Source organism: Octopus sinensis, linkage group LG3, assembly GCF_006345805.1.
Source record: "Octopus sinensis linkage group LG3, ASM634580v1, whole genome shotgun sequence".
NCBI lineage: Eukaryota > Metazoa > Mollusca > Cephalopoda > Octopoda > Octopodidae > Octopus > Octopus sinensis.
In genome coordinates this window covers 135128400-135148396 of record NC_042999.1, presented here as the reverse complement: position 1 = coordinate 135148396, position 19997 = coordinate 135128400, and the positions used below count along the sequence as shown (strand labels likewise).

Genomic DNA, 19997 nt, shown 5'->3' with positions numbered 1-19997 from the left:
TCAAATTTGAGTGAAATCCGTTGAAATTGGTAAATGTTTGGCTGAAAATGGATTGTAGGCAATTTGATTGGGAAATCCCATAAGGAATTGGTGTATCGATTACTTCCACTCATCAATTGTTTTTTTTTTTTTAACTTAAAGCATTCAAAGATCCCATGAGTCCTAAGTAATGCTGGCATCAAGTTTGAACAAAATATGTCAAAATTGGTAAAAGTTATGGTTGAAAATGGGGTGTAGCCAATTTTAGTGGGAAATCCTATAAGGAATTGGTTTATCAATTTTTTATCCTGATTGAATGGAAAAGCCCAAATGGATGCCTGCCACTGATAGTGTTTGGCCTTGGGATTTGTTGATGGACATGGCAAAGCAAGGTCTCACCAGGAACTGCGATCTGCAGAAGTTAAACGGCATGTCTGACCCCAAGGAATAAAGCTGCATCCTTGAAATGAAAACATTTTCACCCCTCCCACACTCTGTCACAATGGTGGCCTCAATCAAGTGGGGCGTAGGGACTTGATTGTTAAGCGAGTCCTGTTGCACTGTTTAGGGGGAAGCAAGTTTCTGATTAACATAACTGGGTAACCAACCCTTAGCGTAAGAATGTGAGGTGGAAGCCCTGCTGGCTCCAATGAGTTGAGAAACTTGATAGGGTAATTGACAATGTCTTGGGGATCAGAGGTCCGGTCAATCGATTTGTAGATGCGCTCCTCACCTGGAATTCGGCTTATGAGCTGGTCGTTGATAGTACTGACAGCTACGTTTTTGGGGGCCTGGATGGTTCTTTCACTGAGCCAATTGAGGTCTGCATAATTACTTTCCCGATGGGGAACACTGTTTCCAAAAGATTGGAAGGGTTGTCTACGATGTTGCCCCTATCATTCCTAGGGACCTTGCCTTCTCCAAGGGCTAAAATGTCTTCAGCGAATGCTGCAGACGTGATCACCAAGCAAGTGCGCATGCATGTTTGTGCTCAGGCTTAAGGTCTTAACCCGGAGCCACAACGTGGATGACTTACGGCATGTATGCACTTCATCAGCCCAGCTCCCTTTAGGGATGACAGGAAGGGTTTGCCGGAAATCTCCTGAAAGCAATAGAGTTACACCACCCATAGAAGCTGTAGAATCCTTGATACCTTTCAGTGACCGGTCCAGTGCCTCAAGGGCACCCTTATTGGTCATTGTGCATTTGTCCCATACAATGAGATGGCACTGTCTAAGTACTTCAGCTTCTTCTGAATTTTTGCCAATGTTGCAAGTAGGAACCTCAGCCCTCACCAAATGTAAAGGCAGCTTGAATGTCAAGTGCGCTGTCCGACCTCCAAGCAATAACGTAGCAACAATTCCCGAGGAAGCAACGGCTAGTGCAATTTTTTCTCGTGACAAATCTTAGCAAGTATTAATTGTGTTACAAAGGATTTGCCGGTACCACTAGCAGCATCAAGGAAAAAAATGCTGCCCACCTGTTTTTCAATGGCACTGACGATGGTTTCGTATACCAGCCTCTGATCAGGGAGCAATTTTGGTTCATTTGCTCTCAGGTACTCTGCAAGGCCATCAGCGTCATATGACAACTCCAGAAGTAACTTTGGTGTGAGTGTGTTAACATCCTGTCGCAATGAGGATGGCAAACCGAATGTGTTCAATGCTGCCCCACCCATTTTGAGCAGGGTATCCTCGATTTCAATCAGCGCATATCTGGAGGATATTTATTGTCAACTGTCCGGGCTTATTGCTCTTAATTATGGTTGTCTCAATTTCCATGTGCTAGAATAAACATATGCTTAGTGAATTTGGTAATTTGTGATGTAATTGATGAATGTATCTTTTTCCAATCAGCCAAATAGCAGTTTAGATTCAGTCAAGGATGCTAATGTACAAATAGCAGCAATAATATCCCTTATATGTGAGCAGTATCATATTCTTACCAAAACATTTTAGAAGGTCAGTAATTGATCAGAACTGAAGTATTTTCTGGTTCTGAAAAAAAAAAGGACTTTAGTCACCATGAATTGTCAGAAATTTAATCAAGTCCAGCTATTATATCACTTTAAAGGTTTTGACTGTGGGTTAATGCAGAGGCAAGGGGTAGCATGAAATTTTTCCTTAATATATGTAGTGATTGAGTGTGTATGTTTTAAGGAGATGAGGTGTCACGTATCCATTGCAAATGTTTTTGAGGTGTTTAAGGAGGCATTGCAAGTCCAGCTTGAGTTTACATGAAGATGGTGCCTATGTGCAGAAGGTTAAGTAAGAAGAGTGATATCACTGCTGGAGTGCATACTGTGGGAAGTAACAGCATATCATTAATATATGGTAGAAACCAAACCTTGAGACACACAAAAATTGGTATGATTATAGACTAGAGTGAGTCCTGTTAACATATGCTACAAAGAATTAGTTTTATAGGAAATTTGAAAGTCAAGAAATAAGAGTTGTATCAAAGTCAAATATGACCAACTTAACATGAAGGTTTTTGTGCAGGAAAGGGTTAAAGGTTTTGCTCATGTCTTGAGTAACAACACTGATTTTACTGAAATTCTCAGGAATGAAAGATCACAGGTATATTATGTTGGAGAGCATGTATCCAATAGACCTGGTTCTGTAGAAATCACAGAAAAGGGAAATACACTTAAGATGATAGGCCAGTTGTTGGTGAAGTTAGAAGGGTGTGACTGTCTTAGGCATGTGTTGAGTTGCAAGGATATGCAGTTGACAGTATGTTTTCTTGACCAGCATCTTGGTACTATTAAGTCACCGTTGCAAATAATTTTGGAGAACTCCACTCATCCTAATTCATATTACTTTTGACTAAAATAGTAAGGTTGATATTTTCAGGAACTTATTTTTTCTTTTTAAATAAAAGGACAATAACAACGACAGCATTAAGCAACTCAAACATTTATCCAGGAATTCAAGCATTTATTCAGTTCAGAATGTGAAATTTTAAAAAAATAAAAAAAAAAGAATTTTAAATGATAAGGAATGGTTTATAATGAAATTGTGGTAATTACAATGGTTATTCTTCAATACTGGAAACTTCTCTTGGTTTGAATATCATCTAAAGTCTGTTGCAATTCCTCTTCTTCAAATCTTCCTTCCAAACTGGAAAATGGAAACAGAAGCATTTAAATATCTTTTTAGTAGCAATTCCTTAATAAATATTTTCAATGCTGTTGCAAGAAAATTCTAGATAAATGTAAATGAACTAATTAATTTGAATTAAAGACAGGGACTTGTCGTTAATAAAATATATAAGGAAATCCTTCTATCATCACAATTTTTGTTTTCATAACATTCAATGGAATTACAAGAGAGAATTTCTTTACTGGTCAATGAAATTCCAGTCAAAACACTCATATTTTATTGCAAACTTTATAAGACATTTTTGTTTGCTGGGGATAAGGCAGCACAGAAAGAAACAGAAACCAAGAAAATTCAAGAATAATACAAAGATGGGATCTTTTCGGTTTGAACAGCAGTTTTTCTAGCAGTGTCATATGAAATTGTCACCCATAATTATAACCCTAGTATCGATCTATTGCATTTCAATCTGTTTTAGGGTTAGGGGTGGGGGGAAGGGTATCTTTTTTTCTTCAGAAATGTAAATAAACCCAATCTGTTTCTTAAACAAGGGACATATTCATACAGCACAGAATGTTTTCACCTCAATAGACGTCATTGATTGGTTGAAATTGTAGAAATTGAAGAAAAAACAACAACAAATATCTTACAAACTATAGAATTTTCTCAATAAAGCCAAGAGAAAAATATGTTTTATAAACACATTCTACCAGTATATGAAGTTTAAAATTATTTTAAAAAACTGCCGTTCAAACCGAAAAGATCCCAAAGATGTTCTCAACAGAAAACGATTATGATCTGACTTAGCATCTATTCAGTGTCATTGCCCTCTTAGATAGGTTTGGGAGTCATGATTCAGTCATATATATCATTTGGTCAACATCTTTACAGAGTGTACTGGGTACATTTTTCAAGGTACCAACACTAAGCAAGTTAGTTTTCCGTAAGACTAAGGAGACTTCTCTCAAGTTTCTGTTCATTCAGCACAAATAATAGAGGCTTGAAATTTTCCAGTTAAATGGACAAACTCAACTCTAAGTTTCATTGATGCTGGTGAAGATTCTTAAAATTTAACATATTGAATAAATGAGATCTTAGTAGTGAGTGGCTGAGGAGTTAAAACTCGTTTCACTTACACCTAGATATTAATACAACCAATACATACACACCTTGGTATCAAGGATTTTGCTTCTTCAGCACTGTCTGGGCAGAGATTGGCTAATGCTGCCAGTTCAAATTTGTGTAAATTTTTCTGCAGTAGAAGACTGAAAGAAAAAGAAATCTAAAAAGTGAACCAACCCTACTATATAAAATCGTATACCAACAAAGAAATATAAGTCATTCAGAGAATTTTCATATAGTGAAGAGATTTCTATGTTCTAAACTATACATTAAATTATAATTAGGCGCAGGAGTGGCTGTGTGGTAAGTAGCTTGCTAACCAACCACATGGTTCCGGGTTCAGTCCCACTGCGTGGCATCTTGGGCAAGTGTCTTCTGCTATAGCCCCGGCCCGACCAATGCCTTGTGAGTGGATTTGGTAGACGGAAACTGAAAGAAGCCTGTCGTATATATGTATATATATGTATATGTATGTATGTGTTTGTGTGTCTGTGTTTGTCCCCCTAGCATTGCTTGACAACCGATGCTGGTGTGTTTACGTCCCCGTTACTTAGCAGTTCGGCAAAAGAGACTGATAGAATAAGTACTGGGCTTACAAAGAAAAAGTCCCGGGGTTGATTTGCTCAACTAAAGGCAGTGCTCCAGCATGGCCACAGTCAAATGACTGAAACATGTAAAAGAGTTATAAGATATGAACAAAGTTGTCCTATTGGGTTATACCTAATATATAACCTGATTTATAACCATAACCATCATCCAGACTTTGGAGTGTTTTTAGTGGAGTTCATTCTAGTGCAACCTCAGTTCCTTGCCAGCCCATACTTTTCTTGCAGTTATTCAGATTAAGTAACAATTTGGAGGGCCAGCAAATGTTATGGTTACTGTTCCTAACTAACTTTTAAAAAAGGTTTCATTAGAATATATCTAAAATTGAATGATTTTATTAATTTCTCCCTCCTTCTCTTCAGAGATTGTGGTTTTAGTTTAAGAAATATAGTAAATATAAATGAAAGTATTTTACTCTCAACACCTTTTAGCAAGCCCACTCTCAGCAACAGATTATATTTTTGGCATAAAAAATATTGTTAAATATAAACAAAAGGCCTTATTACCAATACCTTTGTTAGAAGAAAATGATAGAACATAAATATTTAATTTACCTTCTCACAGCAGAGATTGTTTCTCGGTTTTTAAATTTGCTAAAACGTTGTGTATACTGATGAGTCTTCATGAACACTTCAGATAATTCTTGTTCTTCTTCAGCACTTTCATTCTGTTGCTTCCTGATTCAAGAAAACAATCAATGTTTTTAGTTACTATTTTATTTTCACAAAATATATATTTTACAAATATTTATTAACTTACTGTATGAAATTAGGTTGTTACAGACTGTGTTTAAAATAAAAATTCTTTATATTTTAACAAGAAGACTAATCCAAAATGATTAAAATTATTTAATAAAGAAATTGGAAACTAAAATGCACAGGAAATAAAACAGATCAAATTAGATTAAGAACAAAAATTTAGTTTGTTATAACTTCAATATTAAACTGATGTTTTGAACATGACTTTATATCAAAAGGATTAATTTAAATATTAATTACAATGATGTTTAGACAAGTTTACAAATGTATAACTTTGTATGTAAATTTACCTTTGTTAGTCAGGTGACTAACATTTTGCATGAAAGATCAAATGCAATTAGAATCTCTCAACACATAAATTATAGAAAAATGAATGAAATCACAATATATTTAAAGTGGTATGACTTTGAGCACTAAATCACCCTAAGATTTAGTTCTCAGACCCATACTCTGCAGCAGGAGTATTAAGACCAGTCCTTCTGGTGGTATAAAATAAAAGCGTTCATGCAGCACCATGTTAAAGCACTTGTGCAGTGCTACATAAAAGCATCCAGCACACTTTGTAAAGTGATTGGTGTTAGGAAGAGTATCCAGCTGTAGAAACCATGCCAAATCGGACTGAGTCTGGTGCAGCTACTCAGCTTGCCAGCTCTGGTCAAACAGTCCAACCCATGCCAGCATGGATAACAGATGTTAATATGATGATGATGATGATAATTAATGGGCAAGTACATATGATTGATTAAATCTCAAAAAATTCTGCTAAAATTACAAACAAGTTTACTTTAGTTTGATCAAACTACAATGAAACCAATATAACAGTGAGGGTTTATTATAATAGTATACAGATAAGAACGAAATGTAACATGATCCATTATTTCATTAATAGGGAGAAAATATTTTATGTTTATTTCTGTTTATAAGGAAAATAGACAGCACTTCTATATCCAAATTAAATATATTAACTTTTAAACTTATGACAACAAAATTACATATTAAATAAGAATGCAACAGATATTTAGAAAATAAAATAATAAATAAAACAGTGTCAAAATTTCAAAATTACATACCTGTGCTCTAAAAGCATATGTACTTCTGATATTAACAAAGTCTCAGCAGACTCAAATTCTGAAATAATAGTATAATAGAAATAATCAGGACGGTTTTAATTCAATATTTTATTTACTACTAGCAGTATCGCCCGGCGTTGCTCGGGTTTGTAAGGGAAATAACTATATAAGCATTTTCAGAGAGTTACTTCCTTTATAGATGCCAATTCGGGCTTTCTTAGCCATTTCTGTTTTGGTGTCTTCAAGCCATGAAGTCGTTGTTCTAAAAGAACGCTGGTCTCCTTGACAACGCATTACGACGTTGATTTCTTTAAACTCCCTTCCCCACAGCTTCACGAGGGAGGGAAGAAGGAGGAGAAGCAAACACAGGTGCAGGTGTTTGAGCGTGGACGCCAACTCCGCCGCCATCGACACACGAAAAATTATGCATTAAAATGGAATAAAAAATGTTAAATTATTTTTAAAATCGTAGACGCGCGCTAATAGCCAGACGGGCTCGATATTAATCACGACTACAAGATACCCGAATTTGGTTAAACTGTACCGCAAAATGTGGGAGGAGTTAGGAATCTAAATCGTAGGAGACAGACACTCACACAACTACAGTTTTATATATATAGATTTTAAATTCATTTTCTATACTTTCTCGAGGGTAATTGTTTATTTATTGGATCAATTGTTCATACAGCTTGATAATGTCCTCTTTAATGTAATCACACAATAGTAAAGTAGGGCATGGTGTTTGCACACTTCCCCCAGTCACCCATCTCTACTAGTTTCTTCTCCTAACTCTACACTCATTACTAGACATATTCTTTACTCCTCAGTGCATAAACCCTCTGGAAATTCCTCTCCTGTCTGCATTCATTTGCAGATGTTCAAACTGAACTTCAACTATATCAATTTCTTTGGTAGCTACTAAATCCCCTGATCAACAAGAGATGAGAATGCTTCCAATTCACTGTTTTGATAGAAAATGTCAAATGTGTCATACCAATATCAAAGATGTTGCTCACAACATCACAACTGCCCCAAAGTAGTACCTTCCCATGAGACATGACATTAATGATATTGTCAAAATGATTTACAATACTGTTCATAGGAACAACTGACCTGATCATACCAAAGAAACCTCAAAACTAGAATGTAATAGAAATTTAGGGTTTTATAACAAATCAAATTAACTCATGTCCTCTAAAATCCCATCGATAAATGATACCAGTAAATGAAGTTTTGCAAAGCATTCCAAGAATTCTTCATTTAAATCTCAAAGAACAGTGTCTCTCAATGGGAAGTGGGTAACTGAGGGGATTGAAAAGGGAGCAAGCGAGTTGCTATGTTTAATAAACATTGATGGTTTAAAATTTTTCAAACTTGTCTAAGGAAGATGAATTTTATGGATGCAAACTATTGTCATCTCGTGATTGAAGAAATAGGGTCCCTAATATGGAAGGTGGGGACTGATATTTGTGAATTTCAGAACTACTGCCCTAAAAGGAATATATACCATCATGTTCACATACAGTATACATACATCAAAACAAAGTATACTCACCTGTACAAAAGCAATAGGAATACATTCATTACATTAATGCAAGCACATTCGCACATATACAAATAGCTACAAAATAACCATACACAAATTCGCATATTTAGAAATCCTGGAATTGTCTTGACTCAAACAAAGAAAACTGATCAGTTAAGTGATTGGATTGAATTCGGCGAAGGTTTTAAATGGATCTCTAAGAAAAAACATAGCAGCAACAGATACAATTTAGCGAAACTTCATTACCTTTGCATCAGGGTAAAGGGTAAAGACCCCCTTCGGTCATGAATGACCATGGGATTGCACCTAGAAAGTTATCCTCCTAGACACAAGTCCGGGCAAGGTTGTTTATGGAAGGCCAGCAGTCGCCCATGCATACCAGCCTCCCCTCTCCACGCCACCAGTGTTATCCAAGGGAAAGACAAAGGTCGATACAGCTTGGCACCAGTGACGTCGCAGCTCATTTCTACAGCTGAGTGAACTGGAGCAACGTGAAATAAAGTACCTTGCTCGAGAACACAACACGCAGCCCGGTCGGGGATTCGAGCTCACAACCTCACGATCGTAAGCTCGACGCTCTAACCACTGAGCCATGCGCCTTCACATCCCTTTGCATCAAGGGATAATATATGTCCAAAAGCACGAACAGGGATAAAGTATAGTTTTATGGGCATAACTGCAGATTTCTACCCCACCAACTTTGGAGAAAATGAAACAAATATGGACGACTTGTTCTGAAACACCCCTGAGTGGGGAACAGTTCTCAAAAATAACTCCCAAAATCCCTATGTCCTTGGAATCTACATAGTCCGAGGTATATTTGTAGAGGATTTCATTAAAAAATATCCATTTTCTTTGTAAGTTGAGACTAACTGAAGTGGACTCCAATGAATTTTACCGAAATCGGTAGTTATGCCGTTTACCGAAATCGGTAAACAAATTATTTGTTTTATCAAAATAAGTACCAGTGAGTGAATTGTCCGACAGAAACTGTATTGCTATTGAATAACCAAATGAAAATATTTGCAAATAAAAGAGAATCATTCAGGTTATAATTGCCCGTTTCCTCTGATTTAAAGAACCTAGAATTTTGTAAACATTCTAAAACAAAACAATGGATAAATATTTCGGAAAAGAAATCTTAGCGATTCGGTTTCGATTCCTAATTGGAACCATTTAAATAACGGCGCTAATAAGGCGAGTAAGTCCCCTTCTCAAACAACTCTGACGCTTTGAAATTGAATAAGAAAACAATGCAACTGGCATTCGTCTAAATTCCATATATAGAATTAAGTGGGGTCTAAATCAGTTCCTATCCGATCTCTCCGAATTGGAACCCTGAAAAGTTAATTAACTCTTCATTCATCTTTGGTTTATAACAAAAAGTTATCAACAATTACTTGTATCTCTCATGGAAACTTAGCAAAATTTTGCTAAAAAATAATTTTAAAAAACGAATACAATTCGATAATGCAGACGTTCAAATGATAACAGATGATGTAAAGACCAAATAACCGGAAAAATTAATGGATAACATACCTTTGGGAAACTGTAATTCCGAAGCATCTTCTTCCGTTTGTTCGTTAGATGTAGCTGCCGTAGTGGTTGAAGAGGCGGCAGCCATTATGTATAGATCTTTAGTGGAGAAGGTGCGAAAATAACACTGAAAGCAGCGGTACTTTCTAGTTTTGAAAGTAGATAAATACTAGACTAGTGTAAAAATCGCGTTAAGAATTTCGTGTTGGTATTTTGTATCGAAATGTATGTCGCAGGAGGAATCTAGGTCCGTCATGGATTTTAAAAATACAATAATGGCTCTTGAGATCTGTTAATTTACATACGGTGTATTAAAAAATAGTTTTGTTCTTTACTCATTTTATGCGGATTGATAAGGATCAAAGACAGTCTGCTTTAGAAGCGTTTTAATTTTTACTTGTATCTGTTATATAAAATTCTGTTTTTTTCTTCGTTTAATTTTCATCCTATAAGCATATTGTATTCTTGGTACAGTTTGATATATTTAAAGTGGATTAGTATCAAACAAACCAGGTCAAATTAGAAGGGGATGGCATGCACTGTTGCTGTATTCACTATTTGTCAGTATATTCTTGGTTCTTCCCGAGTGACCCATCGAGCAGAATCCCAGCCAGTCGCCATAGATATCTGATCATCTGCAGTGGTCAAGCTGTTAACCCAGCCAGATCCTCAGGGAAAAGAATGGTAAGTGGGGTCTAAATCAAAATTGAGCAACATGGCCAAACAGTCTAAGCTGGCACTCCAGAATCATACGAGTAACAGGATGCATCCCAGTTTCCAAGTAGAGTTGTTAGCTGGATATGAAAGCTGACCAATGTTAATCCATAACCTTGAGAAGCATCCTAATACTGAAGAAGTTCAGGCAGCTCCAAAGGGCCCCTGTCCAAATCTCACAACTATAGGACAAGACAGGGAGAACTAGAAACCAAAAGATCTGAACTTTTGTTCTGCTCAGCCATCAGTAGTGCCAAGCATCCCTGTCCAATGTGTCTTTTTTAGGACTTCAGACTTGCAGCTAATGTCACTATAAATCTTACTGCTGAGATAAGTGAAGCAGTCAACAACTGACGATCTCACCCACAACAGAGACAGACGAGATAGAATCTTCCAAGAAGCCAATGAAGGACTAGATCTTTGTCTTGATCCAAAAGACTCTAAGGCCAAGTGGTTCTGTTTCCTCACTCAATGAAAGGAGATGGTGCTCCTGAAGACATCCAGAGATTTAGCAAGAATAACAGCATCATCAGCAAAATCTTGGTCAGCAATCCTAGTTTCATCAATGAGTGCACTGCAATTTGATCAAGCCACCATTTGGCCAAACATCCAATCCATTCCTCATTGACATCACTTTTCTCATAGGACTCAGCCATCACACAGTAAACATTAACTCTTTCTCTTGCACCTCTATCAAGATCATCTACTGTATTTAATGAAATCTGTGAGCCTTTATACATTTGATAAACTGTTTCTAATTTAGTGGACCAATTTACCAAGTACTTATGAGACAATTCCTGTCATTTCTGCTCAGTGAACCACTCCATACCCACAAACTCCAGATTTCACAAAGAACGTTTCAACAATGCGACAGATATTATGAAGTTTACAGCCCAATTACATGGTTCTGGTTTCAGTACCACTGTGTGGCACCTTAAGCAAGTGTCTTCAACTATAGCACCAAGCCTTGTGACTGGATTTGGTAGACAGAAACTGAAAGAAGAATGTTATGTCTTTATTTGTCCTTTGTCCTCCACCCCACTGCTTGACAACTGATGTTGGTTTGTTTATGTTCCTGTAACTTAGTGATTTGATGAAAAGAGGCTGATACTATAAGTACCAAACTTTAAAAAATAAGTACTGGGGTTGATCTGTAGCTGCTTATCTTGCCATTAATTGTCAATCATCAAAGGGGATTCGCTGACCTAGTCACTGTCATTTATCAAAGCTGACATAGCCTAGGTTTGAAGAGGGTGGTACAAGTACAAGTCAACCCACAGCTGGGAACCTAGCAGGTGTTACTAATCCAAGTCAGAGTAGTAGACCAGAGAACAATAGTGGCTAAGAAGTGGTCCCACACTCCCCAAAACCCTGGAACTCCCACACCAAGGTCAGTCAAGTCAATTGGTCTCATCAAATGTAATTTGACTACTTCTAACAAAAGAAAAAACTTGGAAATTGTTGTCATTCTGAAATCAACCTTCAGGTGAATTGGAATGAATATCAGCAGACCCACACTGAAGAAAGTTGTGTCTTTCAGTTACAGCTGCTTTAAGATATTTCTACAACTTTGAATTTGAAGACTTAGAGTACTATACAGCCTGTTAGCATGGCGCAAAATTTAAATGTAACTTCAACTCAAAATAAATAAATGAAAAGAAAAAAGTATGTTTAACCATTTAGCATTTAAACTGGTGATACCTGGTCAAAGTATTCTACCTGTTTTATGTTCAAACTGATTAGATCTGGCCACTCACACATGCCCTACAATATCATTCTAAAATATGAATGTAAGTCAAAAATTATACGAACTATTATTTCTGTAATTTATTAAAACAAACGCAGAGGTTGAACAATTACATCATTTGTTGAGTCTTCTTGCTTTTCAATGCACTTCTTCCAGTGTCCACCAGCTTGTTTCATTGGAGAAAAAGGTTTCCAGTTGGTCATGCAGCCATTTATGCATTACTTCCTGTGCTTCTTCGTCTGTAGCAAATTGACAACCTTGTAAAGAATTTTTGAGCAGTCGAAAGAGCTGATAGTTGGAAGGGGTGAGATCTGGACTGTATTCAGGATGTTCCAGCAACTCAAAAGCCAGTTTTTCATTGGTTTTGATAGTGTGAGTGGCCATATGTGGGTGTGCAACAATAACACTTGATTTGACAATAGACCTTGGTATTTAGTACAAATTGCTGGTTTTAGTTTGTTGGCCAGCAATTCACTATAGCCTACACTAGTAACAGTAGATCCCTTTTCCACATAAGGTTCTAGTATATTATGTTTATATATTTGTTTTGCAAGATTTTTGATGTGAAATCTGTGTGTTGAAACAGATATTGTTGTATTTAGGAATGATCATTTTGCCAGTTTAGCCAATAAAAACACACGCACAATATATTTGGTGTTACTTTGCTTCAGCGTTATTCATTTTTTACATTAATCTTAATCTTATTTCAGCTAGAGTTCTTTCGTCACACTCCTCTGACCTCATCAGTGGTCCTTTGCTTTCTTCTTTCGTATTTGTGTGTCTCTCCTTACAAATATTACAGGCACTCCCCCCCCACTAACTAAACATAGACACACATAGAGATATATGCATGCGCAAATGAAGACACATACAATTGGAATACAAAATGGTTGACCGTTAGTAGTAAGGAGAGACACAAATATGAAAGAAGAAAGCAAAGGACCACTGATGAGGTCAGAGGAGTGTGACGAAAGAACTCTGGCTGAAATAAGCTTAAGATTAATGTAAAAAAATGAATAACGCTGAAGCAAAGTAACACCAAATATATAGTGTGTGTGTTTTTATTGGCTAAACTGGCAAAATGACCATTCTTAAATACAAGTTCTAGTATATGGTTCAAATGTACAGAAAATAAAAGACAGAGACAGGTGAAGGAACAATAAGCAGGTGTATTAGTTAGATGTGTGGAGAAAAATGGCAAAGTTTTTGAAGATTTGAGCCTACACTCTTTGACAGAAAGGGATGAGAGGAAAACAAATGGAGAGAAAAAATGTGTTGGGATTAATTGTTCCACATGTTCTTTGTTGTTGCTTGTACTCTGACGAATTCTTTACATAACTGAAGTCCCGTCAAGAAAGTTATTGCAAAGGATTAGCATCAAATCTGATGTGAAAAAGAAACTGCCAATGAAACTTCATTGAATTCTCAAAATTAACATAGTATGAATTCATAAGAACCCTATGCAGCCAAAAGGTACAGTGGGGTTTTCATTTTATTGTTTATATTTTGCTCAATTTATTTGACTTGAAAATAATTTTGAAAAGCCTGAAAGAAAAAAAAAAAATTCTATAACCTTATACACACACTCAGAAACATTCTATAAATTATTTGATTTATGACAAAGAAAAAGTGTGATTAAAGTTATCGTAATGCTTCTTGAGATGTTATGTCCAGAGCTTTTGAGGGAAAATATTCTATGAAAAATCAAGTGTTCATTCTATTTGCAGGAATTTGAGAATTGTTTGAAGCAATGGGGTTTAAGTGTAGCTGAATTCTACATTCTCAACTTTGGAACAGTTTTCAAAATTTTCATAGATTTACAAATATAAGGCCTATGATATCTCAGATCATCTGCCATGGTGACCCCATAGGTATAACAGACAAAACTGCGTACCAAAGACAAAGTTACTCTTCAGAGCCATTAACATGCACAAACATGCTCTTTACTAGATGGATTTATTTAATTTTCTTGTGGGACTGGGAGAACCTGCAAAGTTTATGAGCACTGTACCCCTCCCCCACCTCTCTCACACTAAAATAATATATATACACACATGCACATACATACACACAAAGATAGGTGGATGACATTAGCAATGAAGAAGAAAATTATATTGTGTTCAATAAAATGTTTATTTAGAACATTTGTCACTGATCTTCCATTTACAGTGATTGCTGCTGGAGTGCAAACAGTTTTAGATATTCATTTAAGTGTTGTGTTGTGTTACAATTTTTTTTTTAGATATTCATTTAAGTGTTGTGTTGTGTTACAATTTTTTTTTTAGATATTCATTTAAGTGTTGTGTTGTGTTACAATTTTTTTTTTAGATATTCATTTAAGTGTTGTGTTGTGTTACAATTTTTTTTTTAGATATTTTCACTGAAACATCCCAACAAACTTCAAATGTTTATGTGTTTTATTTTCAGTTGCCATATTCATGAGAAAGATAGTGAAATTATATTATGATTATAGCACCAGGAGGTGCTACTAACCTTGCCATGGCCTGTTGATACACCTATCTGAGATTTTCTTTCTTTAATCAAAAGTTTACTTGGAATGTTGCCGAAATTAGAGAAAATAATTCCTGCCTTTTCTCTATATTGAGTTCAATAGAACAAAATAACATTCGACATATTTGATCTGATATTATTTAACAATCAAATGTATGTGATTTTTTAAAATATTTTTATTACAAAAGTAGAATTTGAAAAAAAAAAAAAAAAGTATAGCACTGCTGCCAGCGAGTTGTAATCTTTGAAATGTCAATAACATCATATTTAATTTAAAATTTTTAATCTCGATCTAAATGTCGTTCTGTTTATGTAAACTATTAGAAAATCTTTGAGCATCTAGTGAAATGACAAATATCATATCTTGAAATAGTACCAGGCAATAGTTTAGTTAGTTAACTACTTAAACAAAATAACTACATTTGATAAGAATACTTTTGGCATTTTTACATCAACACAGAAGGAATGTGTCTTAATTGGAAAATGATCACAAAATGATATTAAATATTTGTTATTCATTGAGATACCATTGTCATGTGTAGTCAAATAATTTTAAATATTAACACTATTTATGCTTTATCACTTGCATAACATATTTTTATGCTTTGTGTCATAATTAACTTGACCTTAATGCAATATTTGCTGCTACTCAGGGTGTGAGTGGCAGATGTAGTAAAGCATCTAACTACATACCTTGTGGTATTTAGTTATGTTCAAATCCATGTTCAAATACCACTGTTGTTGATGTTGCCTTTCTTCCTTCCTGGAGCAGTAAAATAAATTCCAGTCAAGTACTGTGACTGACTAAATCAACAAAATCTCTCTCTGCAAATTTTGGCATTTTGATTAAAATTAGAAATTAATATTTACGCCTACCAAGTTATGTTCCAATTTGTTACATACAATTCCTTTTTAAGTAATCATTGTTATAGAAGGTTATGTATATAACCTTTGGAAATTTTGTTGTTTTATTCAGGCACAAATTAATGACATCTTCAACAATTCTTTAGAAATAAGCTAATTCTGTACATCTAAATCTCAACTGAGTTGGTCTTACTGCTTTGTATTTCAGTATTTAATCTAAGTCTCATATTCCATCCAAATAATAGAGACAGAAATAATTTATAAGTTACTTAAAAAATAATATTCACTATAATGTCAACAGAATCATAGCTTGAATCTATTGATTCAGCATAATTAAAGGTGCGGATTAATTTCAATCATAGATTCATTTTAATGTTAGATAAGAATGTTTTTTTTTTTTTTTATCTAAGAATGTTAAGATAATTCATAAACAAGAGCCATCGTCATTAAACTTCCATCCAATTACAAATTTTCCTTCAACATAAGTTTAAGAAAACTGACATAGAGAATATCAAGATTTTTGTCCAACTTAACACAGCCAAAATATCCAGTATGTCGCTATGATTAAAACTGATTTTTTTCTTCCATTATTCCTTTATCATATTGTAGGCAGAGACTAAGATATGTTTCAACTTTATTTAATTAAAGCTAAATATATTCATCACCAAATACTAACGGCTTATCTGCATCAGAAGAATAAATACTATAAATATGTTTGAAAAACAACTTCTAATTAGGGATCTTCTTGCAACAGAATCCAAATATCTGGTCATTGTATATGAAAAGCAAATGATTCCACAGTAAGTTGCATTCATTGCTCTATGTAGTACTTTAGAAGGCTGTGATAGAAAAGATCTTGATAAATATGTCATGAATATGGATGATATTACTTAACTGAATTATTTGTTATTAAGATGAAGAATAATTTAATTTCCAGATTTTTGAAGTCTTAGACCAAGGAAGAAAGGCAATGTCTACAGCCCTTGCAAACGCTACAGGTTATTATGCCACTGTTCAAACAGGAAAGCATACCATTAGATGATTTGGAAGAAATTGGATCAATAAAAGATTAACAAAAATAAAATAAGAAAAATATATTATCAACAGTAAAACATTACAAAATATGAAATAAAACAAATACGAAATGAAATTTAAAAATTAATGGTTTTTTTTTTTTTTCCAATAGACTGAAGAGTCAGAACAACAGCACAATTTTTAAATATTTTGAAAAATAAAATATGTCATTAGAATTTGAATTTAATAAATAGGTAGTTTGAAATATTATATACAAAGTGTACTCACACACAGACATTTGTGTAAGTTAACAGACAAGCACACAAATCTTGTATCATTGGGTGTGGGATATATTTTATAGAATACAGTGTGAGGTATAAAACAATGCTCTTTAGTGTATGTTGTGTAGTAGAGAGGAATTGTTTAGTGTTACTATTACATTGTAGTTGTGAAACTAGGATTCAAAGTAGTGAGCTATTTCTGATGAGCTGTGAATGAGTGGAGCTGTAATGTGAACATTGAGGCAGTTTTTGCATGTATAAGTTTAAGAAGTCGGTGATAGGAGAGAACTCTATGACATTCCATTCTGTAGGGCATAGACCTTTGATTTTTGTTGTATATTACATTTGGCATCTTGAAAGGGAGGGGGACATCAACCAATATCTGGTACAATTAGCTAAAGAGGGTTTTAGAGAGGGGACAAATAAAAATCAATATTAAGTACCACTTAGACAAGAGGGTAATGTAGCCAATGGCTGTAACCATTATAGTTTCAGTAATTAGTTATTCAACTGTAACCCTTAGAGTTCCAATAATTACTTATTTGACCACCAAAAATCAAGGAGACACATCAATAATTCTTTAGAATTCTATAAAATTGTTCTTCCAACAATAACTTTTCCATTTGATCTAGACCAGCACAGTAGCTATATCCACACTAAAGTATATACAAGGACCAAACTTTGAGGAGGGTCAATCACTCATAATAAATCTCCAAGAATCAACAGTATTCATCAACCAACTTTAATGTGTTAGTCTACAGTATTTAACCAGTTCCTTCTGATTCTACTGTTTTACAATCCAAAAAAAAAACCAAACAAACAAATAAATAAAAAATTGAAAAGTAAAGTAAATTATTTTGCTGTGAAAAAGAAGTCTAACATTTAGGTGGGACCCTGATCTGCAGAGCTGGATTAATCTAGTAACAAGACTGGCTCCATATTAAATTCCTGTGAACTAGCACTCTTAATTCAGCACATGATTATTATAGTACTCTATGCTTTATGAAAGACTGGGTATTTAAGGTTGATCTAATATTTTGAATACTTCAAAGATGAAAAATACTTTAAATTAAAGAAATGAAAAAGACAATGGGCTTTCATAGGATGCTTATTAACAGATTTCTTTTCAATGCATTAAACTCAACAAACAATACTTGAGCTTAATTATCATTTATCTCATAAATATAGTCAGTTGAATCAGATTATTGCATATTGTAGACAGTGGAATGTTAATTATTCCCATGAAATCAAATTGAGATTTTTAAACAAGCAAGGAACAGCTCAGCATTAAATTGATGCTAACAACACAAATCTACATATTAGAGTTTAACATCAGGTGAGAATATTTAACTTACACATTTGTTAGTGAATTTGCATAATGTTGCAACATTTAAGCTTCATATCTTTTAGGTTTGGCCTAAAATGAAATCATAATCTATAGAGGAAGGATTCACCTATCTAAATTTTCCACAGTGATTTGTTTTAAAGGTATTGCAATGAAGGTTGTTAATATTAACAAACATAAGAGAATTCATCAGTAGGGAAGGAAAGTAGTTCTATGATATATCAGTGTTTACAGATAAATAAATGTTCATTAATTAAGGTCATTCCACTTTGGATTCACTGTTCAAATGTGTAATAAATTTCTGAATTGTTAATGAATGGGTGTTCCTAGGGATGGAACCCATGATGAGGGATTACTAACATAATTTAACATGTCTAAGCTATCATATTCTGAGGCTAACCTTCTAAATTGCTCAAACACATTGACTAGAAGGTAAATATGAAGCTTTTGATAAAATAAATCCTAGAACTCTTGTATTCACTTCAATTAGTCCAACTTTATCCATTGTGCTTGTTGATCTATATGCATTAGTTCTTTAAATATGCAGTTGGATCCATTAAAATAATCTTAGTTCAATAAAACAGCTTTGTATTGGTTCAGATATAAACAAAGTGTAACTAAACTTTTTAAAGAAGTAAACCCAAAATGGTATGACACAATTTTGCAAGTTCCATATGAGAATTGCCACTCAGAATTAGTTTGGTAATCAAAATAGTTCCTTCACTCAGCCTTTTGAAGTTTGGCCCACAAGCTATTATAAATACTTTGTAATTGCAGTTATTGCAAGCTTTTTTTTTGCTTATTATTGGATAAGTTAGTCATGTTTACATTCTCTCTTGTTCCTTTACCTAAAAACTTTTAATTTTCTTTGCTGCTACTTTTATTTATTGAATTTTTTTTTCAGAATCAGACTGGACTTTATTTCCCACAATCCATATAATATACTACACTCTGAAACTGCTACCTTATATCACTCTACGCTTTGAAACTGCTACCTTATAGCGCTCTACTTTGGTGCTTACCGGTGCAGTCCGTATGTTTATTTACATAATCTACCTGTTTTTAAATGAATATTTTATTGATATTTTCCCATTGCAATAGCAACAAGGACATTATGTTTCTGGAAATGCACAAAACAAAGTGAAGGAAGAAAAAGAAATAAGAGATCAGCCTATGATATAAAAAACACACAAGTTCACAGAATACTTCATGTTCATAGAGATGATGATGAAGCTGTAAAAGTTGAAGTCAGGAATATAAGAACAATTAGAACTAGTGCAGCAGAAGAGAGACAGTAACAGACAGCATCCATTGAATGTGAAACAAGTGAAAAGTATTCTACAATATTGGTGAATGGGCAAACAATGTAGATGATTGTGATCATGAGTATTAGCTAACCAAAGGAAGAGATGAATGTCAACAAAAAAGACATTTTCGAAATCCATGTAATAGTATGACAACGAAAAGAAACCTTGGCACAGTCAGAAGTTTATTTTGTACATTTCCATAAACCAATAAACAAGAAGCATGCAAGAAATTGGTTACGCTGTCCAGAAAGGAAGCCTGTTCTGTTTTCCATGCAAGTTTATGATTTCAATTTAGTGGAAAGCAGTTTAATGAGTGGGAAAATATAAGCAACCTATTAGACTGACATGAAGGAAGTTCTTCATATAAACAAGATTTAATTTCACTGTTGATGCACGAGAACAAAGCTGAACATGTTACTTCCCAGCCTGTGAAAGAGACAAGGGATTAAACAAAAGTACTGACTTACACTTCTAGATCAAATTACTGAAACTGTAA

At 34.5% G+C, this 19997-nt stretch overlaps 1 protein-coding gene across 1 annotated transcript; it reads right to left on the bottom strand.

Annotated features, from left to right (window-relative positions):
- Positions 1–2903: 2903 nt before the first annotated feature.
- Positions 2904–9875, bottom strand: LOC115209631 (DNA-directed RNA polymerase II subunit RPB4). Its single transcript, XM_029778083.2, has 5 exons — positions 9722–9875; positions 6637–6694; positions 5363–5485; positions 4250–4345; positions 2904–3101 (listed from the first exon to the last, which is right to left on the bottom strand). Exons 1-5 carry the CDS (start codon positions 9804–9806, stop codon positions 3023–3025), a joined length of 441 nt encoding a protein of 146 aa, XP_029633943.1. The 5' UTR covers positions 9807–9875; the 3' UTR covers positions 2904–3022.
- Positions 9876–19997: the final 10122 nt, after the last annotated feature.